Raw genomic sequence first — 22,079 nt, 5'->3', positions numbered from 1 at the left:
TTTAGTGACGTGGTGAGACATGCATGTTTTCTTGCGATGTCGCGTTAGAATAAATAGTACCGAGGCTAATGGCATCAGCTGAGAGCTACAGTAGCTACACGGTACAGTACAGAAAGAAGCTTACCTACCTAAATTTTCTTCAATGGGCATCTTGCGTGACGACTAGTCCCGGCACAGGTAACAAAGTATTAAAAGCCAGGACCGAACACAAGGATTACGTATGTATACTGCGGGTGATGCGATTACCGACCAAGATCATTTCTTCATGATCACCCAAAAATCCCGGAGATTTACACGATTTACATACATGATTTACACGCCACACAATTTATGCCGTGAACACGAGATACAACACGGAGGTACTCTGTATCTAAAAGGAAAATCATCACAAAGCTTAACCTTTTCGTGTGAGTTTTGGATTATAAGTCGTGAAAGTCATGAAAGCCATGAAGTCATTGAATCAGCTGAGAAATCTTGGGAGGGAGCCTCATAAGCACGATTTCCTAGTTTGGGATGGGACGCGGGATTGGGTGTGAGAGAGGATGTGTGAATTGTGAAGATCTTGGTATGTATGCTTGAGCGTTGAGGTATGAACAGAACACTGGATCGGGATTTGGTGTGGTACAACTTACAAATGAGATAGATGGGCGGGGCGGGCCAATAGTGCTGTGTAGGTTAGAGGTTAGGTTATCGGTGGGTTATGTTACATCGTATCAATGGTACCATCGACCATCAACCATCAACCATCTGGATTCGACAATCACTCAAGCCACATCTCATCTCATCTCATCTCATCCCACCCACTCCCAACAAAAACATGAAACATCACACCCACCATCTCCGTACTCCGCAAGGAAAAACAAACTCAAAAGCACGATAGCTGAAAGTTTAGGTCCGTGTTCGTGTTCATGGTGGAGGTGTGATGATGGACGATGGGCGATGGGTGCGGTGAAGGGCTGAGATACCTAACCCCAGTAGGTATTTGGTGTGGATCACGATACCTTGATCTTGGGTCATCCATTTTCACCTATAGGATCTCAAATTGGGTTTTTATAGGATGCCTTTTCCACCGGTAATGCGCCGGGTGTTAATTACTTCTTGCATGTTTCCCGCAGCAACTTTCAAAATCTCGTGTAAGGCTGTACGGGATTGGATTCCTTGTTCGGTGTGGTGCACGAAGGGTAAGGTTACGGTGTCTCCGTCTCCATACAGGCGGAGTACAGGTACACGTTCACGTACGTTAGCACGGACTCGTATCGTTTATGTCATTGAGTGCCGAGGCGAGTATAAATATGGATGCTTCAAATAGGAAGAATGGGGAAGTGGATGATAAAGCTTTTGTAAGAAATTTTGGGAAGCGATCGGTAACGGGAAAAAATAACCTGGTAACAAGATACCGAGATTATTTTACTGGAAAATTCCAAGGGAAATTTAGGAAAAGTGATCGCTTGGATCAGAACTCTTTACCAAAGGAGAATACCAAGTCGAAATCAGAGCCAGTTTCAACATCTCAATTACAATATCAACCACAAATCACAACCGAAATCATGTCTGCTGAATCATCCTCAACCCAGCCTGTCTGGACATCTGATACTTCCAAAACAAAACCAACAATCATTTCTGACATCGAATCTGCAACTCATAGCATCCAAGCCATCTTCCGAGATCTCAAATCCATCACTCCAGAGGATGCAAATACTTTACTCCAACTCTTCTCTTCGGAGATCAAGGGTGTCCAAAATGACAATACGCTTCTTCTAGAAAAGACAGTACAATTGCTATCTTCTCAACCAGAAACTTCAGGAATTGGAAAAAGTCTAACAGCAAGTTTTGTGAATACTCTTTGGGATGCTCTACCGCATCCACCTATGAGGAGTTTGGATAAGAAATATATGTATAGGGATGCAGATGGTGGGAATAATAATATTCGGATGCCCGATTTAGGGAGAGCGGGGACGGCTTATGCAAAGAATGTTAATGCTGTGAGAATGAAGAAGAAGGATTTACCTGATCCGGGAGAGCTTTTTGATAGTTTGATGAGGAGAGGTGGAATAGATGGAGAAGAGCCGTTTAAAGGGAGTCCGACGGGTATCAGTAGTCAGTTGTTTTATTTGGCTACGATTATTATTCATGATCTCTTTCTTACGGTAGGTGCAATTCGTCGATGCTTAGTATTGTCAGAGGAATTCAAGAAGCTAATGACTAGAGATAGGATCATGAAGATATGACTAAGTCCAAGACGAGTAGTTATTTGGATCTCTCACCTCTCTATGGCTGCAATCAAGAAGAGCAAAATGCAATTCGAACATTTGAAGATGGTAAACTCAAACCAGATTGTTTCTCCTCAAAAAGAATCTTAGGATTTCCCCCTGGTGTGGGAGTTTTCTTAATTATGTTCAATCGATTCCATAATTATGTTGTGGAAATGCTTGCTCAGTCAGTATTCCCATTTTTATTCTTCTATGTTTGGATATCAAAGCTAACTAGGATTTCAGAATTAACGACAATGGCCGTTTCACCAAGCCCAAGCCAGAGGCGGAAAAATCTGCTTTTGATAAGTACGACAACGATCTCTTCCAGACAGGTAGACTTGTTACTTGTGGCTTGTATGTCAATATCGTTTTGAAGGATTATGTCCGTACGATTTTAAATCTCAATCGTACAACTTCGAAATGGGATTTAGATCCGAGAGTTGAGGAGGCAAAGAATCTTTTGAGTAATCCTGCTGCCGAGGGGGTGGGAAATCAAGTCTCTGCTGAATTTAATTTGAGTATGTTCCATTCACTTTATGCGTTAAATCTTACCATGCAAATACTTATTTGATAAATAGTTTACCGTTGGCACTCAGCTATCTCTCAAAAAGATGAAGAATGGACCAACGCAGAATACACCAGACTCTTCCCTAATAAAAGTCCAGCTGATGTCACGCTTCCCGAACTTCTCAGAGGTCTTTATACGATGGAGGCGGAACTTCCTACCGATCCTTCTCAACGCTCTTTTGCAAACCTTACCCGTCTTCCCGATGGATCATATGATGAGGGATCTCTCGCATCAATTTTCCAATCATCAGTAGAAGACCTTTCTGGTGCCTTTGGTGCCGCAAATGTTCCACCTATCATGCGTTCTATCGAAATTCTCTCCATCATACAAAGTCGTTCTTGGAATATGTGCACGCTCAATGAATTCCGTTCTTTCGTGGGATTGACACCTCATAAGTCATTTGCCGATATAAATCCAGATCCTATCATTGCAAAACGATTGAAGGAATTTTATGGCAGTCCTGAGGATCTGGAATTGTATCCGCGGGTGGTCGTCAGGAAAACTAAACCCCCCGTGGTACCCGGTAGTGGTTTGTGTACAGGGTAATAGTATTAGTTATAGTATCCTTGAGTGATGCCGTTGGGTTGGTTAGAGGGGATAGGTTTTATACTACGGATTATTCGCCGGGGTACTCTTACTAACTGGGGGGTTCGTTTATTTACTTTTTCCTCTGTCTTTCTTCTCGACCCTCTCAATCTTAAAAAAGTTACTAACATGGCCAAATAGATATAATGAAGTACAATTCGATACCAATATCGATGATGGTGCTGTGCTTTACAAATTAGTCCTTCGAGCTTTCCCGAACTACTTTGAGGGAAATTCTATATATGCTCATTTTCCATTCACAACACCTGAAGTTAACCGTGAGATTCAAAAGAGCTTGGGAAGAGAGGGGTTGTATAGTTGGGAAGTTCCAAAAAAGAAGGCAGAGCTGTCGAGCGTGCAGACTTGGGATGAATGTAAGGGGATTTTGGAGGATTCGGTTAATTGGAAGGTTGGTTTTTCTTTATTCCCAACTATGTGTAGAGGTCACTTTTTGGAGGAAGGCAGTCGGAGAGATACTAACTATGATTAATTTAGGTAACATGGGGTCCACCAATCTCTGTTTTGACTTCGCAAGAATCTAGCGACTCTTCAAAAACCGACAGTTCACCCGCTGTTCTACCCTTCTGTCTCGCAGGTGATGCTCCTGTAAATGCTACCTCTCGCTCTCTTATAATATCTTCTTTCTATAATCTTCCAACTGGTCATGATCATAAAAATGATAAAGAACATCCGGATTGGTCATCTGCACTCAATCAGTTCTACACGGATAATACGGCCGATTTGTTCGAAAAACATAAAGTTCTCATTCCGACTGTTAGCACCTCCGCTTCTACCAATGAAACTAGCACAATCAGCAAAACCTACAGAGTTGACATCGTATCCGACATCTGCAATCGCGTCTTTACTCGTTTTGCAGCTGGTGTTTTCGATATCCCACTGAAACTCGGAATGGGAAATACAGTCGACGTGAACATAACTACAGACCCCGAAGAAGGATACACAGAAGAAGAATTATATGACTCACTTTCCGTTGCATTCATCTGTATCTTCAACAATCTCGACGTTACGAAATCTTTCGCAGTAGATCAACAAGCTCGAGCTATAGCTAAGAAACTTGGAGATATTTTGATGGAGAGGACGAAGGATGGGAAGATTGGTGAAGCTTTTGATGGGTTGAAGGATAAGTTGCATAGTTTGGTTTTTGATGATAAGACTGAGAGACATGTTGAAGGGTGGGTTCAGAAGGAGAAGGAAAGATTGGCGTTGAAGGGGTATGGGAGGGAAATGGTTGAGAGGTTTATAGAGGGGGGGAAGAAGGTGGGTTGGGGTGTTCAGGAGGTGGTTTGGGAACAAATGTTTGTCCTTTCTTTCTTTTTGTTCCGCCATCCATTTTTTCATTTGTTTTTCTTTTCTGAATATTTATTTGACTTTTGTGCTTTGGATTCTCGCTAACAAACCCCTCTTGAAATCAGTCTTCCAACTTCAGCAGCAATGACGGCAAATCAATCTCAGCTTCTTTCTCAAGTTATAGATTATTACCTTAGTGATGCGGGATCATCACATTTACCACAACTTTATACTCTTGCGCATGGAAATAGCAAGGAGGCTGATAATTTATTGTTACGCTAGTATGTTTTCGCGTTCTCTTTTCATTCCCGCAAAATAACACAAACCCAAAATAGAAATAAAAATAAAATCTCAAACTAACATCTTAAAGTTTCCTCGAAGCAACCCGAATCCACGGAAACGTCGCCTTACTCCGTCTTTACTCCCCATCTCAAACCACTTCTCAAACCCCCACATCCACATCCCCATCCAAATCCACCACCTACACCCCAGGAACCGTCTACCTCCTCAACCTCCCCCTCGCTCAACACGACCCTACCGCCTTCCCGGACCCAGAAACCGTCAAGCTCGATAGAAATCTAAATTCCTACCTCACATTCGGACAGGGAAGACATGAATGTTTGGGAAAAAATGCTGCATTGATGGGTATGTTGAGGGTGTTTAGGATTATTATTGGTTTGAAGGGTTTGAGACTTGATGTGGGGAAGAATGGAATGGTGAGTGGAGGGATGAAGAGTGTAGGACAAGGATTGGAATTGGGGTATTTGAGTGAGGAGTGGGGGAATATAGGTCCGTTTCCGATGAGTTTGAGGGTGCTTTGGGATGAGTGAGGAGGGTAGGGTGGGGTGGGGAGGATATGTTTGAGTGGTGTTTTTTGATGGGTGTTTTTGTTTTTCTTGCTTTTTTTGTCTGGGTAGTAAGGAGGTAGGATGGGGGTTTTGTTATGATGTTTGTTTCCTTTTTTATTGATACATCAATATACCAACAACTCTCTACTATCTATATTGAATACTAAATATTACCTACAACAGGTATACTTCTTTAACTCAACTTATTCCCCTTCAAAAATTCAAATTAAGATATTAATCTAGTCGATTCCACTCTAGTACCAGTACTCTACTCTTTCCTAACATCTCACTCACTCTCACTCTCACTCTTACTCCTAGTTATTTACTTTCAAAAAGTGCGAAAAAAAGACTGTATTTTTAAAAATGAATGTATGTATCTAAGTTCTAGGTAACTAGAAACAAAAAATATATAAATATATAAATCTTAAAAATATGATTATGTTTTTATAATTATAGGTTTTTATTTTTAGGAATTTGGGATATTAGGATGTTTGAAATGTTTAATTTGATAGGGATGAGAAGAAGAAGAAGAAGAAGAAAGGTTTTGAAGAAAGTATGAAGTAAGGATATTATAAGAAAATAAATCTATTAATATGGAACGATATGGAGATAAGATGGGATGGGATAGAATAGTCGAGTTTTTGCGGGGGTGGGAGGTTCAGATTTGAGATGAGACGAAAGTGATGGGGGAAAGTGCTGTAAAAGTGAAGATGGTCTGATTTATTTATGAGGTATGAATCTTGGCATCTTGCGTTCAAAACTATGCTTTTTTCATGTTTGATATGTGAGATGGGAATAGAGATGAGTATCGACAAATGAGAAGTTGAAATATGATTTGTTGAAATAATATATACATTATACCCAATGACCAAAACCCCTTAAACACCTATCCTCTAAATCACCACATCCCCTAAATTTCCCAAAAATCAATACCGCTATACATATACGCCTGAATGCACTTTTAGTCATGCCTCGTTATCCGTCGCTTACAAATCCCTTTTTCCAATCCTGTTCGCCATAACCTATCCAAGTACCCGCTTCAACCCTAATATACAACATTCCATTTCCATCCACCACCAATTCCTCTCGCACAAAACATGGCTATTGCACTAGCACCATAACATAAGCCTGTAAACATGATTACACCCCAATAAGACCCATTGCAAGCCTGAATCAAAGCCCCACCAATCGGAACACCGGTTAAACATCCAATGCTAACTACTGAATAACACGTCGCGTAATATCGACCATAATCTTTAGTATCGCATAATTGGCCTACGCAAACAGGTGTTAGACCAACGTTGCTACCGCTTGCGAAACCGAGTATTATGGCGGAACAAATTAGACCTGGTAGAGTGTTTCCGAATGGAAGCCAAACGGCAAAACAGGCGAAGACGGTAAGGCAGAGTGCTATGAGAAGAGTGTTGAATCGACCAATGATATCAGCTAGATAGCCTGGGACGAAGCGGCCAACAACTGATGCACCACATAGAATGGGGAGAGATTGATAAGAAATTGCAGTAGGGAATCCTTCATAGAGAGCGTAAGATGTAATGTAGGTGACTGGAAGGAAAAATGCCCATTCGAGAAGATATACACCCAAGACGGTTAAAGCGAACTCTGGCTTTTTGAAGATTTTAATATCTGGGTGAGGGCTTTGAGCGGTTCGAGTACGGGGAAGACGAGTTTTGATGAGGAGGTTTGCCATAACGGTGACAAAGACGAAGATGAATCCCATTACTCGCATTGTCCATGAGAACTATGTGAATTGCTTAGCAATGTACTGTGTAATATGATGAAGTCAAAAAAGAGAATGCTTACACCAATTTTTGGGATGAGGTTTTCCATGAGAAGGGGAAAGACAACACCACCACACGCACCACCAGTAGCAGCAATTCCTGTGGCATTTCCACGCTTTTTATGGAACCAATGACCGATTGCTGCAACTGAAGGCGTGAAGGTGAGTGAACTGGCGAAGCCACAAAGTACGCTGAACACAACAATCCAATGCCAGTATTCTGGAACAATTAGCTTTGCACGTTTTTGCTTTTTAGGCTCGATAACTTACCAGTACACTCTCCGAATAAAAAGACTGAAAGGACGAGTAAAATGCTTCCTGGTAAGACCAAGTATCTTGGTCCATAGACATCAAACGCAGGGCCAATATAAATGCCACCAATAAACAGAATGAACGAGTACAAGGAGAATATCCACCCAATCTGCGAGTCGGAATATGATGCTAACTGATTGGCAGCCAGGTAGGCTTGAAATGAACCTGTCGAATTCGCAATACCGAAACTGCAAAACATGCCACACCACGAACCAAGGACAACTAGCCAAGCTTGCAATCCACCTTCAGGATACTTATACTCATCTTCGGAATCCGACTCAGATAGCTCATCTACTAGTGGATCGGAAACTGGAGTATAAGTAATAGTGACATCTTTCTCCTTCTCTTGTGGTAGAGCTCCAACCAAGGTGTCATTCGCATTCTTTTCGAGATCAATTGCTGAAGGAGAGTGGTCCATAGTATGTTGAGTCCGAGTTGTTGGTACAATTGAAGAACTCTGCACCTAGCAAGAGGAATCTCCTTCGACGTGCAATACAGAGTGTAAAATGAGGGTTCAAAATTCGAGATAGTGTTAAACAATATGGAGTAGGTCTTGATGCTGAGGGAGACTTCCTATATGCTTTTAATATGAATGTAATGATTGCAGTAAAAATTGAACGGACAACCACCTCATATATGATAGATGCGCCAGAGAGCCTCAGCTTGAGGAAAAACTCTGTCTAGTCACCAATGCCCAATGCTACAGTCCAGCATGACTGAACATCAACCCCTTTTGGAAATCTAGCCCTCTTTCTCAGAGCCGACAGCAAATATGCTGTAACAGTGTGATCACTGCGAAGCTCCATATCGCACACACTAATGGCTTGACAATGCTAGCTTGTGAAGTTTACGCAGTACAAAAAAAAATTACCAACTCAAAATCTGGAACAAAATCCGCAGTAGGATTGCTTCGAACGCTCTGGAGCATAAGATTGGGCTTATGCCACTCGTGATACCCAACATAACGAAAAAAGCAGATGAAATTGCGCAAAAGGGAAGAAAATTTGAAAGGAAGGGAAAAAAAAAAACAAAATGATTCTCCACCATTTTGCGGTCAACGGGGAACCTTTCCAGCTCACCGCAAGCTTGTTAACTTGTTAGGCTTCGCGGGGCGGAAAAAATTACCGAATCTGGAAATTTAATGCACATTCAATAGATCGATTCAATCCTCGGTACCGATTTGTATCCATTTTCTCATAGAGAAAGTTAACAATCTGATGTGAAAGCACTGATGGAGTGACAAATTTGCTGTTGTTTGAGCATGAAGGGACAAAGAATGAGAATGATTTGGCGACATGCAACGAGAAATTAGCGCGGAAATCTCGGTAAAAGTTTCTCTGAATTGTCCTTTTTTTATATTTCCACACTCCACTCAACTTTTCCAGCTCATCGTACTCTGCTCTCCTCCCTCGTACTCTGTACTCTGTACTCATCCTTCATCTACACCTCATCTTTTCACGCTTCCACCCTTCGAAGATCTTCATCTCGTACCATAAATCTTTGTTTGAATGGAAATTACCATCATATCCGGCATTCCACATGATCTCGATCAAAGCTTCATCTTCCTTGAAGGCTCAGACCTTCATAAGGCTCCCTCGTATAACAACGTGTTTGATAAATCACCACACCGGGGAATAGTGTTTTTCATGCAGTGCGTGCAGGGTCCTCAAACATTTGTTCTAGAATAATAGGATTGGGCTGGAAGACTTCTCTGCAGCAGAATTTAGAAACTATTATCAATCGAATCCATCTTATGAGGCGCTTAAGATGCATTCGGGTCGCGCACATACCATTTTGGTTGTGGGGATGAGTGACAACCACGGTTGAATGCGCAGTCTTTGCCTTTCTCCACTTGTTTTCACTTAGCTCTGGGCACGTCTTTCACATCGAATGTGATTCGAAATGTCTGAGAATGCTCACATGGCTCGCAATATCATGATCGGTGTGCCGTCGCTTACGAGTGTAAGGTTAAAGTTTCTAGGTCCAGTGGGGAACTCTTTTTTTTACCAGCAGAAATTTTTACCCCTGGAGAAAAAACCCTTGCGAGAAATAGGCAAGAAAATACATCTTCCACTTAATGATTTTCTGCAGGTGCATCAAAGGCGAGCTAATATCTAATCAATGCCCCTTTCAAATTCGGGATGGCAGGTCCCAGCTGCGGGTCCCAGCTTCCAAAATTTCAACCTATATATATATATATTTATATACATTGGAGCTTAAGCTTGGGCCATGCGAAATCAAAATTTACGCTACTCACGGAAGGAAACTTAAACTTTGAGGTCTTGAAAATGTTGAACGTCTGAAAGTTAGATTTGAAGATGCGTTGTCAAACTTTCTTGGTGCACGGCTACACCTATTAGACCTGTCTGTGTTATGAATCTGGAGAGTCGACAGGAATATCAACGAAGGTGTTTTTGTTGCGCAATCCTAAATTCAAGGCCAGTAGCATGCAGATCGCGTTTATTTAGGTATGTGTTACAACATATTAGATGAAAAGTCCTGAATCGCGAGAATAGTGGAATAACCATGATTCCTACTAATCGTGCAAGATTTTTTGACTTTGCGTTTCCCTTAAAACCTTGACCATTTGCCTGATCTACGGATGATCAGGAATTCTTTCTTTCTTCGGACAATTCAAATTTCTCGTGTTCTATTCTATCTACAAAGCATAATATGTATTGACAAAGAAGAGGCTCATTTGGCCGACTATGTACCGACAACCAAAGGAGCCAACGCTATGATAGAGCTATTGTGATAGGCAATGTAAGGAGGGGCTTTTTAATTTTAAAATTCATGTTCATTTTTATATTTGCAAATCTACCATAGGATCGGTCAACTTCTTGAAACTTCAATCATGGCAAGTTCAACAAAACTTCAAGGATACACTTTCACTCGCGTGAAGTTACTCCGACGAAAAGAAGTAGAGAGTGGGTGAGTCTCAATACATGTTCAATGAATCAGTTCGATAGGCTAACCCTGCAGACTATGAGTTTGTCGGATCTCTTTCGTCTACTGCTCAAGCCGCCAGCACGATTGTTCATCGCATTTAACAATATAAATGGCCGCTTATTCTTGACCCCAGTGGACAAATACATTACTTATATCCCGAATCCCGTTTTACCCACCTCAAACAGCTCATAGGAAGGACTGCTCTTTTTGAGATTATCAAAAAAAAATACCCAGGGAAGCGATTCTTCGTGCCCACCACGTTTCCTGCGTGTCCCTTGATTTTATCATTGATAAAAATGGTCGAGACACTGGAGATGTACATTAGCGCTACAAAGTTTTTGGATACGTATTGGGTTGGAAAAGAGAAGAAAATAAGAATGGAGTTTGTACACAAAAATTCTCAGGTTCGTGAGCGTTCACGACCTCCTTTTACCAAACAACTGGGAAGCTTCTCCGACCTAGACCGGGAATAAATGCAATCTGTAGCTGAGTCCCGCAGAGCATACATCATCAACTCATGATGTGCAGGTACTGTGAATCTTGCAACTGAATTCCTTTTGTCAGTCCCGCCGTCATCCATCTTTTACCCTACAGCAGTTGAATAATGACCAGCCCAATTCTGTTCCGAGACAGAATGTTCCAAGAAAAAAGGCAAACTCGCAAAAAGTGTCGAGGTAATTGCCTTTCTCTTTAACACACCCCTGACACTTGAATAGCCCGAAGCACAGGATGGAGCAGAACCCGAGAGCGTCAATATTTGACTTTAAGGGATATCAGTTTCTCGTGGAACCTATAAAAACATTATTCTCGAAAAGAAAATTATTTTTAGCAAGACTCGAGCTTCTATAAAACAAAAAGTCGTGAAATTTTCGGAAAGATCAGATCAAGAGCAATACTATCAAGGACAGCGCCGAAGATATCAGATTCGATGATAAGAACTTGGAAATATCCGTTTTGTCGATATCTTATTGCCCAAATGCTCGCTTCGGAGATATCGTCCATACGCAACCTTTCCCTTTTGCTTTCAAATGAGATTGTTTCTCAGCCGTATATGTTTGAGGAGAAAGGTGCGGATGATAATCAAGATGTGTGTGCTCAAGCTGCGTGGAATTGTGATGCGTTCTACAAGATCATGCCCAATCTTGGATGGTATATTTAATGAACAGAAAAACTCTGTCTAACGCTGGAACCATGTGTTCAGAGCGAACTTTCATGGGAATAATGTCTACTCAACGGAGGTATAGGACTTGAGATTCTTTTAGTGATGATGGTCGTATACCATGCTATTATGATCGGAGTCGAGGATTATTCATGTTAAATGGTCCAACCCAGTTCTACAATGCTTAAAAAAGAGGTAATCATTCTTAACATGAATTTCATAATTCACTACAAATTAGCTAAATACATCAAACCTGTGCCTTCCGCACAACCGACATACTCTGCATCCAAATCCTTCGACTTCAAAACACACAGCTCCACAAACAAAACCGCCTTTCCCTTCTCCAACTGACCACCCGGTCCATAAAGACTCATAACCGTTTTCCTCAACTCTACATGGCCCTTATGCGAACGTCCAGCCTGCTCAAAATGCGCCAAGTCCAAAAAATAAGCGAGTTGATTCGTCTCAGCAATAGCCTCAGTATCAAGCTCTAAATCCGCTTTGGGGTCGAATTTGTCATTCACAGTTTCTGGTGCGGGATTCTCGTGTCCAATATGAGTGGTGAATGCTATGACACCATTTTTATTGCGCTCAGTGTCCAGATGGGATATCCACGATTGTGCGTGGGGATTTATTCGCTTCAGCCAGGCTTCGGTTTCCGCGGGAGGAATGTGAGGTTGACGCTGCCCTTCTCGGACAAAGATCAGGTTTTCGGGAGGGTTTGAGATGCTGACTCTTCCTAATTTGATCTTGGAGCTACGAGGGTTGGGTATATCAATGATTTTTCTCGTTTCGTTAGTCTTTGCCTTGGTGGGAGTGATATAGGATGAGGTGAATGTATCTGATGGTTCGGTGTGAGAATCCGGTGTCTCGGAAAGTCGATGACGGTATACGCCCCAGTATCCTTCATCGTTGCTCTGTTTGAATGGAAGTAATGTTCCCATTGCCGATGGGACGGGCTGGCTTGAGGCGAACATGAAGCGGGATTTAGGGACCGTCATTACCTCGCGCCAGACGCCCGCGTCAGCAGGTAAGGAGGCCCAAAAGTCCTTGACGGGAGATGATTCTTTCCATAATTTGTAGGAAGAGGAGGATAACCAGTATGCAACGAAAGTTGTGGATTTGGGGCCGTGGCGAGGAAGCCCGTGACTTTCGTCTTGGAGGTGATCGACACGATTGGCGGATGAAGAGAGGAGTTTGTAGAGGGTGGAGATAGATGTTGCTTTTTCTAGGGTAAGTTCTTCGTGCTGAACACCGAAGATTCCATAGGTGAAAACATAATCTTTTCCGTCTGTGTCGATTAAGAAAACCATAATGGGCAATGAATGATATACAGTTGATATTGTTGAATAATGAGCTATTTGCACTTGTCTTGGAATATATATATATATATAGATATGTTAAGCCCTAGCAACGGAGCATAGGAATATAAATGTGGAAGTAATGTGAAAGGAGGTTGGAGACTTTTCATACTCGTGCTGCCAGAAAGTATATGACTGTCCACTTAAACATGGGCCACTATTCCTCTTGTAGTTTACCATTATATGGTATATGCTTAGAAGTGGATAGCCATATACTTACTAGCAACACGAGTATTACTTCAGTATATATGTTTGCGATATTTGATTTTTAAATGACTCGCTTATACTTTCATGTTGCGGATGCAATACCCGCTTTGATAACGCTGAATAGACGGGGCACTTTAAGATAGGCTTATTGCGATTATATGCAGAGCAAATTAATAATCGGGTGGAGCACTGACTTATGATCTATCACTGTGTCTTTTTTTCCTATTCATATACTGTACAGAGTGTAGAGCAGCCAAATAATAAAAAGAGATAAAAGATTATAAAGGTAGATTAAAATCCGCCCTAGGAGTAAAAGTCTTGTTAAAATTTTATAATATAATATAAAATATAAATTATTTTTTTCAAGTATATTTATAATAAAGTTAACATCAAAATTTTATTTTACTTTGATATTTGAAAAATTATACAAGTACTTATAGTTTTCAATCAAAATAATTAAAAATTTAATCTCTATTAAATTTATGAAATCATTAATTTTGATACAAGATTTAGTTTTTGTCATTGCAAGGGTGAATCGACGAACAACTGGAAACGATTAGTTTCAAGTACAGTGCTTTTTTGGATGACCATGGAAAAATTCCCGCTGCAGAGTCCGAGAAAAGTTTCATGTCGATTGCCAACAGACTAGAACTAATATATTAGCCTTTCATAACATCACGTCTTGAAGAGATGCTATCTTACTGGTAAGGATAGAAAGTGCCTCATAGACTCATACATTCATGTTCTAGATTGATGAAAGCTCCCGATATTTACCATTGATCGGACAATACGTTATCTAGAAGATAGGAGCAATATTTTGAGTTTAATGAACATTTACAGGAAGACGTTATATACTGGCTGGCATTATATCACGGCGTCACAACAACATGTTAATGCGGAATTAGTACCGCGAGAACTCCATTTTAACAGCCACATCAACCCTAAAGTGTAAAACTCCGAGCGTGTGTTAAGAAGAGGGAAACCTCGAAAATGGGGAAGTTCGACCAATAAGAATGATTATTCCCTTAGTTTTAGTAGGTTACAGATAAGGCTCAAGCCGCTCCCTTATCGGGCGAACTCTACTGAGTGCGGGGAAAAGCTAAGATCTTACAAGCATTATAGTCAACTTCGAAAACCTCCCATCTTCAATATTGGAGGGCCATATTGCTCTGTATCTGTATACAGATAACATCAGGTACGTACCTGATGTTATCTTATCAATGATAAGATTGCGGGGTTCCGGAACTGCGAGATGCGAACTTGGAATAATACATAAGAACAAAGGGATGCTTATTGCAAGGCTCACTTTCTCCATCATTTCATATCTTACATCTCTCTAACGACTACCTATCGCTCATCATTCCAGCGAAAACATGGCTAGCCAAACCTCTCCCAAATATCGTGTCGCTGTTACTCAGCATGAGCCAGAATGGTTTGATCTACAGAAGTCGGTGGAAAAGACATGCCGTATTATCACAGAAGCTGCTGAAAACGGTGCGCGATTAGTTACTTTTGCAGAAGCATTTATCCCAGGCTATCCTGCTTGGATATGGTGAGAAACTCCAGAGTTTAGGCCCAGATTTGTGATGTTAAGTGAACAGCAGGACTCGTCCAGTCGATCCCGTACTCTCTACTGCCTACATTAAGAATTCACTAGTCGTCGATTCTGATGAGATGAAAACCATTCAAAACTGTGCTGCTAGGCATGGCATTGTCGTATCTCTAGGCTTTTCCGAAAATGACAACAATTCCTTGTACATTGCGCAGGCTATCATCGACGGCGATGGGTCGATAGTCATGAAGAGAAGGAAGCTTAAAGCTACACATATGGAGCGTACAGTTTTTGGAGATGCTTCTGGGGATAGTCTTTTGAATGTTGCTTCGACTCGTGTTGGAAAGGTTGGAACTTTAGCTTGCTGGGAACATTGCCAACCGTTGCTTAAATATCACACCTTCCACCAGCGAGAGCAGATTCATTGCTCAGCCTGGCCACCCATTACGAACCATACCGGTGGACCTGAGCTATGGTCCATGTCTTTGGAAGGTAAAATAAAGTACGACATCTCAACTGATAGTGTATCACTAACATACATCCTCTAGGATGCCAGGCCCTTTCCCAAGTATATGCGATAGAGTCCCAGACCTTTGTTCTTCACGCCACGACTGTCATGACAGAAAAGGGAGTTAAAGCCAATTCTTCAGAAGCTGGAATGCTTATGTCGGCACCTGGTGGAGGTGCTTCAGTCATCATCGGTCCCGATGGTCGGGTCATGTCGTCACCCCTTGGATCCACAAGCGAAGGAATTGTCTACGGGGATATTGATCTAGATCAAGCCGTATTTGCGCGTAGTTTCTTGGATAGCTGTGGACACTACAGCAGGCCTGATCTTTTGTGGCTTGGATGTGATACCCGTGGACGTAAACTGAGAATTGAAGGAAAGTTGTAAGGAATGGAGAAATTCCCTTAGTAAAATCTTTGTTGCAAATCTAGCTTCTATTGTTCTACTTCGGATCATACACTCAGCATTCGTTATTCAAATCCAGTTAGAGAATCTCTTTAGAGAGAAAAATATCATAGGTAATGATCACATAGTATTTTATATTTCTCTTAGCTAATTTGATATGGGTTAACTAAAATAACTATATAAGCATATAAAATTTTCGGCACATTCCATCGCGTTTGACACACAAGCTTCAAAAAGTCCCTCAACTCACTCCTGTATCTAGAGAACAATTTTCACGTAGTCTCATTGCATATTCAGGTGGTAGTATTGCCAATAGATATGTGTCAGCATAATACGACTCTATATTGTATTTCAATCGCAAGCTCTTTCAAGGGGGCAGGTCGAGGCTAAGGATAAGCGACTTGGGGATTTCGGGCTGCGGAAATGTATGTAATGATCAGATAGTTGATAGTATAGAATAGAAAGCTAACATGTACTATATAGCGTTCCGATGTAACTCCAATAAAGAACAAAATGATAACAGGAAGTAGGGAATTGGACAATTAGTGCTGTGCTCCAATATCACTCATGGAAAGCAGTGTTCCCAAACTAGCCTATTTATGTGCGCTATAACCCTTGTCTAATTGCTATATGACACTAAATTTCCAGGGGTTTTCGGGTGTTCAGCTTACGATTTCAGTAGGTTGACAGCCTGTAAATTTAGCGACTAGTTTATGGTAGCGTGTTAGTCCACAGCCACAGCGGCGGGAGCGTGACTTCCTTCTCCATTACGTTGAATCTTATTTGAAGACTTCCAAGCGGTCAGCTCACAACTTCTATCCTCTTCCCTCTCGAGGTCGTCAACTTTGGTGATTCTATCCACCATCAAGCAGTCTCAAATTCAGCCAGATGTTTCTGATCAATAATCATACTCCGTAGTGCGACAACGCCTCAAATGAGTAATGACGATCTCGTAGCAGGATAGCTGAGAATACGAATGGCTGGATCATGTTACATGATAATGTAACCAGCTCCCCATTTTGAGATTGGAACAAGCCGACTGTGATGATGACTTAAATGGATTATCCCTTACCATTGGTCACTCGCCAATCTAATAACTTCATCAATCCCGGCGATCATATTCCCCTCGGTTTACGAGATCCCGAATATGTTGTGCGCGTTGCAAAGTTCAAGCGATGATGTACTTGGCGATTGCTGCAATATATGCAGATGCTTCTCAATGAAGTAAAATTCACGACACAGATCGCCCACGTCCCGCCACTCCTTGTCAGCTTCCTACGAGAACCAATAATGTTAAGGTTATGGCGCCGCTTACCTTCTCTTCATATAAACGAATTTTGTTCTTCTTGTCTTCCTTTTCTTCTTGCCTTTCTTTTTTTTCCTGTGTTTCATTTCTGTCTTCCTTTCGTTCTTTTGACTGGTCAATTGACCATCAATTCCCAAACTCATAATGTCAACCCAAAATCCCACCGAAGCTACACCATTACTCGATCCCTCACCAGAGCCCCAATCCGAGATTATCTATCCCAATGATGAGACGTCAGATTCCAATGACTCTATCCCAGACGATCCTACTACTCTCCAGGTGTGGATACTCATGTTTGGGCCCTTTCTTTCCGCCTTCGTATCATCGGTTGATTCCTCCATGATTGCTACTCTTTCATCCCCCATAACCTCCTCCTTCGGCTCACTATCCCACCTTTCTTGGCTTGCCTCTGCGTATTTTATTGCCAATGCGGCGATTCAACCTTTATCTGGAAAGCTCACTGATATCTATGGAAGGCGAAATGGACTTGTGCTTGCTAATATCGTGTTCTCATTGGGAAACTATATGTGCGCAAGCGCGGAATCCGAGTGGATTCTGATCGCTGGTAGGGTGGTAGCAGGGCTAGGAGGAGGAGGAATCATGGCAATTACCACTTTTCTCTTATCTGATCTAGTTCCATTGAGAGAAAGAGGTGTGTGGCAGGGTGTTGGGAATATGATATCGGGTGTAGGTTCCGGTATTGGAGGTGTTCTTGGGGGGTGGATCAATGATAGTTTTGGTTGGGAAGCTGCATTCTTCTTGCAGATTCCCATTACGCTTCTGGCGACAATATGGATGTGGTTCACGATACGCATCCCTATTGTGGATGATGGAGAGGGAAAATCAAAACTCAAACGAATTGATTATCTGGGGTCAATCAGTTTATTCATAACTCTCGTTATGTTACTTCTCGGTATGAGTGCCGGAGGTAACACTGTATCTTGGACAGATCCCATCGTCTTAATCAGTCTCCCCCTATCCTTCATATCTCTCATAGTTTTCATCGTCACGGAACTCAAATACGCCAAAGAGCCCATCATTCCCCTTCCTCTCCTCTGCGACCTATCCGTTGCCGGCGGCTGTCTCACAAATGCCTTCTCCTCCGGCTCGCGCTTCGCAGTGATATTCTACTTACCCCTCTTCCTCGAAGCTCAAGGCTACACGGCAACACAGATTGGTCTCCGTCTAATACCAGGCTCACTTGGCACTGCAATCGCCTCCATGATGGCCGGCCTCATTGTAAAAAGCACTGGACGATTCTCTAAACTCGGTATCGTCTCTCAAATCATCTACCTGCTAGGCATGGTTTTCATCTGTACATTTACGTTACACACATCTGCATGGCCACCTTATGTCTGGTTCTTCGTCATCAACATCGGATATGGCATCACGCTTACCACCACCATCCTGGCGCTATTATCATCAGTGGGAGCAAAGGATCACGCTGTTATCTTATCTGCACTTTTTGCATTCCGCTCAACAGGGACTGTTTTGGGGATCTCGATTGCGGGACTTACATATCAAAACGTGTTGGGAAGATTACTATGGGAGAAACTTGGAGGGATAGATAATGCGGCAGAACGCATCCAACAAATCATCGATGATTTCAGGGTGGTGAATGGACTCGAGGAAGGACTGAAGCAATTGGCTTTACAGGCCTATGTTGGTGCTGTAAGGGCTGTGTTCTTCGTATTGTTGGGGATGGGATCTTTAGCTCTGGTTTCGACGTTGCTGATTCGTGATCGTGAATTGTCTCGTAGAATGGCACGATGATCTCACGACATACGACATATATAGGGGTTGGGATTGTTTGATGTGCGGGGGTATATATACAGATATCAACATTGCATCGCAGTGCCAGTGGCACCATGATCATTAGTCTGTACTAGCAGACTCCGGAGTAGATTTGAAAACTTTCAATGTTCACAAGGCTTAAAAGTTTATAGATGTACTGAATATTTTGGAATGGATTCGATCATTTAATTAAATTAAATATCTAAGTTAGATGGAATAATCAACTAATTATGTCTTATTTTGAAATTGCAGCCCAGAGTAACTGAAAACACTGTTAGCCACCAATTAATTAACCCATCAACTCTCCATTAAACATCCGCGTATGATCCGCCAGTCAATCTTGCAAAACATTTAAGAGCAAAAATGAAACGATATCTGTCAAAGCCAAACCATTAGTACCGAGACCCAGAAACATACATCGATATCACACAACGTAGATATCTCCACGCCCACCATCACAAACATTCTCATCAACATAGATGAACCGAGCACGATCAACAAAGCGCGCAAGTGTAGAGCTCGCAGGAGGCGATAGAAGTTGGGAAGCTAAAAAGGACTCTTCGACAATTTTTCCAAATTGATAAGATACATCCGATGGCCTTTTAGTTGAATCATCAAGATTCCACAGAACTTGTGCTCTCTGTTCTTCTTCTGCTGTCCAAGTCTTCGCTACCGGTAACTGTGCTGGATCTACTACTTGCGAGGTTAATTTCGGGTGAGGAATTATGGAAATCGCACTGACCATGTTGTTCATCTGCGTTTCTCTCATTCATGATGTATCTCCCAATGAAAGTTTTCCTGACTTGTTCGCATATCTCTTCAACTTTTTGTTTTACTAGCAGCGGAGTCCTGCCGAGTATCGTTCCCTTCGCAAAACCAGTTCCTACCCATGTTCCTCCAGAGTAAAGATTGTAGTATGGGATCCCTTCCATTGTACCTCGTTGATATTTGAAAGCGGATTCATCATCATTCGAATAAGCGAATTGGGGAGGTGTAGTGAAAACTAAACCGAGAGACCGATATTTATACTGCCCAAAAAACTCAATCCATTCCTCTGCCGAAAGCTTAGGACGGGTTTGGAAGACCCATACATCCTGCTCGTTAGATCTAGATATATTCTCAGTAATAAATAGGGAGATATTCTTTTCGAATTGTTGTTCTAGGGATAAGAGTCTCCATAATCTAGTTCTCTCAGCTTCATTACGCACTCCCCCGGAAACATCATAACTATTTCCTTCTTCTCTTTCAATTATTTCCCTTACAAGTTCCGATTCAACCCTCGTCTCATACTCCGGAATACCCGCAACATACTCCACACCCGACAAGCGAAAATGATCTCTCAATCTCTCCCACATATCTTCTCGAGTACCAGTGGTGTCCAAACCCCGAAACGCACAATACGCACGCCATTTCTTGAGTGTCTCATTGGGCGGATCTATTCATTCTCTTTCGGAGAAGCCTATTTTTGCCGGCAGTGTTCGAGGATGGAGAGACCATTTTAGCAGACTGTCGCTTTTGTTGGCTTCTCCTTGATACATTAGTTTACCTTCCCCATTGCGCGTAAAGTCTTTCATATCCTCGTGTGCAATTTCTATGGGGTGGATGAAGACTGCTGTTGGGTTAGAGACGTATGTGGTTCTGATTCTGACGCCCTTGGGAGGCTTGATTTTCTTCGGTTTTTTGGGCTTGATTATCTTTGGTGGCTTGGGGGTTTTGACTTTGTTCACCTCAGCGGTGGTCTTTTCTGGTATAGCAGGGGTTTGGACAGTCAAATCTATCAAGCGAGGATTGGATGACGATTCGCCATTATCTTGTGTAGTCATATTTTGCTTCTGGCGTTTCGAAGGTCGTTCTTCTACTCTGGGGCCGGAATCCTCCTCTGCGACTAGTTCTCCTTCCGTACCTATATTATCTTCTGGGTCTGCTTTTTCTCTGTGGAGTTCCGTAGCTCTTGATACTTTTCCGCTACGTGTCCAGCTTCTAGTTAGCATGGTAGGTTGGATATTTACCCATTCTGCTCTATCGTCTACTTCTTTTCCTTTTGTAGCGATTGCGACAGCATTCTTGCTTGGCCTGCCTTTTTTCTTGGGGGCATTTTCTGTCAATGCTGGTGAAACTTCTTCGCTAATTGATGACTGGGAGGTGGTTGAAGATGACGGGTGCCCTTTTCGTTTCTTGGAGGCACGAGCCTTAGTAGTTTTCATCGTGTCAGATTAGCATGATCGCATACGGCTATGATCGGCTAGCAAATTATGGAGTAAAGTAGTCTGTACCTGAGATTTCAAAGTACGATTTGTGAGAGGATCCCTCTGTTTAAGTAATTTTGGGAGAACACTATTATGATGTGAGATGGTGAGAAATTAAGTATCACAAAATGCCTGACGATGTCCAGTGGAGCTCGCTCACAAACGGAGAGAGCGGAAAATGAGAATTTCCAGGGTAATAAGTAATGGTTTGGACGATGCTTGGAGCGGGTTAACTACACTTCAGTCTAATAAAGTACTAAGTATGCAGATAGGGTTCATTGATCCTTCACAAATCGGAGTGAAAGGGTGCGGAGTTAGAATAAGGAGCCATGCTATGTTATGCATATGCACGAAATTCGTCGAAAGGAGAAACATCTACCGAAAATTGTGGTACTAAATAGCAAAATGGCATGATTAACCTAAATGAAATAGAAGTAACTAGGTATTGAGCCTATACTAATCTTTCATTAAGTCAAGGATTAATAACATGTGATGCTCTCATAGCTCTCTTCTGTATACATCGTATGGGTGTAGGATGTGAAAAAGAAAACACTAAATGCATTGTAACATTGAAAAGAGAATGAACACAAATTATGCTGCCGCGCGTTTAAAGAGTCATACTTCAAAAATTAGGGCGAACTCATGTAAGTGATATTGCGACGTACATCGGCAGAAGTGTAACGATACTGTACTAAAGGCAGCGGCTGCCTAAGGTTCGTCGGTTGGTAGTTATGGGTTAAGGCTTTACCACTGATATTTATTTGAAAGTGAATTCGTTACTAGATCAAGTAGAATGTAGATAAACTAATTGATAACTAAATTGAACATAAAGCTTTTAGATTATGAAATTACTTTAACTATATATTTCTGAATCTTATTGGATAGCCTGAATAGATTGATCTATCTGGGCTATCTTTTAGA

General features: G+C 41.9%; 9 protein-coding genes across 9 annotated transcripts in view; 6 read left to right on the top strand and 3 right to left on the bottom strand.

Moving 5' to 3' along the window:
• Positions 1-411, top strand: part of SS1G_01658 (hypothetical protein) — a gene marked incomplete at both ends in the record, with an annotated part of 2,128 nt that extends 1,717 nt beyond the window's left edge. Inside the window, 2 exons of the mRNA XM_001597414.1 lie at positions 92-218; positions 394-411. Of these exons, the coding sequence (XP_001597464.1) occupies positions 92-218; positions 394-411 (145 nt within the window). The remainder of the gene's footprint in view (positions 1-91; positions 219-393) is intronic.
• An 881-nt stretch (positions 412-1,292) lies between these two features.
• Positions 1,293-6,125, top strand: SS1G_01657 (hypothetical protein; the record flags this gene model as incomplete). The annotated part of the gene is made up of 10 exons (XM_001597413.1): positions 1,293-2,147; positions 2,213-2,436; positions 2,496-2,770; positions 2,831-3,362; positions 3,547-3,814; positions 3,901-4,683; positions 4,839-4,909; positions 5,084-5,473; positions 5,820-5,912; positions 6,074-6,125. The coding sequence occupies 10 exons, from the start codon at positions 1,293-1,295 to the stop codon at positions 6,123-6,125; spliced, it is 3,543 nt and encodes a 1,180-aa protein (XP_001597463.1).
• A 481-nt stretch (positions 6,126-6,606) lies between these two features.
• SS1G_01656 (hypothetical protein) lies at positions 6,607-8,089 on the bottom strand (the record flags this gene model as incomplete). Its single annotated transcript, XM_001597412.1, has 3 exons — positions 6,607-7,320; positions 7,383-7,579; positions 7,630-8,089. The coding sequence occupies 3 exons, from the start codon at positions 8,087-8,089 to the stop codon at positions 6,607-6,609; spliced, it is 1,371 nt and encodes a 456-aa protein (XP_001597462.1).
• A 2,436-nt stretch (positions 8,090-10,525) lies between these two features.
• SS1G_01655 (predicted protein) lies at positions 10,526-10,812 on the top strand (the record flags this gene model as incomplete). Its single annotated transcript, XM_001597411.1, has 2 exons — positions 10,526-10,602; positions 10,641-10,812. The coding sequence occupies 2 exons, from the start codon at positions 10,526-10,528 to the stop codon at positions 10,810-10,812; spliced, it is 249 nt and encodes an 82-aa protein (XP_001597461.1).
• A 104-nt stretch (positions 10,813-10,916) lies between these two features.
• Positions 10,917-11,381, top strand: SS1G_01654 (predicted protein; the record flags this gene model as incomplete). Its single annotated transcript, XM_001597410.1, has 2 exons — positions 10,917-11,024; positions 11,337-11,381. The coding sequence occupies 2 exons, from the start codon at positions 10,917-10,919 to the stop codon at positions 11,379-11,381; spliced, it is 153 nt and encodes a 50-aa protein (XP_001597460.1).
• Positions 11,382-11,996: 615 nt separating this feature from the next.
• Positions 11,997-13,092, bottom strand: SS1G_01653 (hypothetical protein; the record flags this gene model as incomplete). The annotated part of the gene is made up of 2 exons (XM_001597409.1): positions 11,997-12,006; positions 12,059-13,092. 2 exons carry the CDS (start codon positions 13,090-13,092, stop codon positions 11,997-11,999), a joined length of 1,044 nt encoding a protein of 347 aa, XP_001597459.1.
• Positions 13,093-14,720: 1,628 nt separating this feature from the next.
• Positions 14,721-15,794, top strand: SS1G_01652 (hypothetical protein; the record flags this gene model as incomplete). Its single annotated transcript, XM_001597408.1, has 3 exons — positions 14,721-14,899; positions 14,952-15,391; positions 15,448-15,794. The coding sequence occupies 3 exons, from the start codon at positions 14,721-14,723 to the stop codon at positions 15,792-15,794; spliced, it is 966 nt and encodes a 321-aa protein (XP_001597458.1).
• A 1,468-nt stretch (positions 15,795-17,262) lies between these two features.
• SS1G_01651 (hypothetical protein) lies at positions 17,263-18,891 on the top strand (the record flags this gene model as incomplete). Its single annotated transcript, XM_001597407.1, has 1 exon — positions 17,263-18,891. The coding sequence occupies one exon, from the start codon at positions 17,263-17,265 to the stop codon at positions 18,889-18,891; it is 1,629 nt and encodes a 542-aa protein (XP_001597457.1).
• A 445-nt stretch (positions 18,892-19,336) lies between these two features.
• Positions 19,337-21,116, bottom strand: SS1G_01650 (predicted protein; the record flags this gene model as incomplete). The annotated part of the gene is made up of 4 exons (XM_001597406.1): positions 19,337-19,605; positions 19,655-20,006; positions 20,121-20,324; positions 20,562-21,116. 4 exons carry the CDS (start codon positions 21,114-21,116, stop codon positions 19,337-19,339), a joined length of 1,380 nt encoding a protein of 459 aa, XP_001597456.1.
• Positions 21,117-22,079: the final 963 nt, after the last annotated feature.

Source organism: Sclerotinia sclerotiorum, genomic scaffold (assembly GCF_000146945.2).
Source record: "Sclerotinia sclerotiorum 1980 UF-70 scaffold_2 genomic scaffold, whole genome shotgun sequence".
Taxonomy (NCBI): Eukaryota; Fungi; Ascomycota; class Leotiomycetes; order Helotiales; family Sclerotiniaceae; genus Sclerotinia; species Sclerotinia sclerotiorum.
This window is presented reverse-complemented; position numbering and strand designations above follow the sequence as displayed.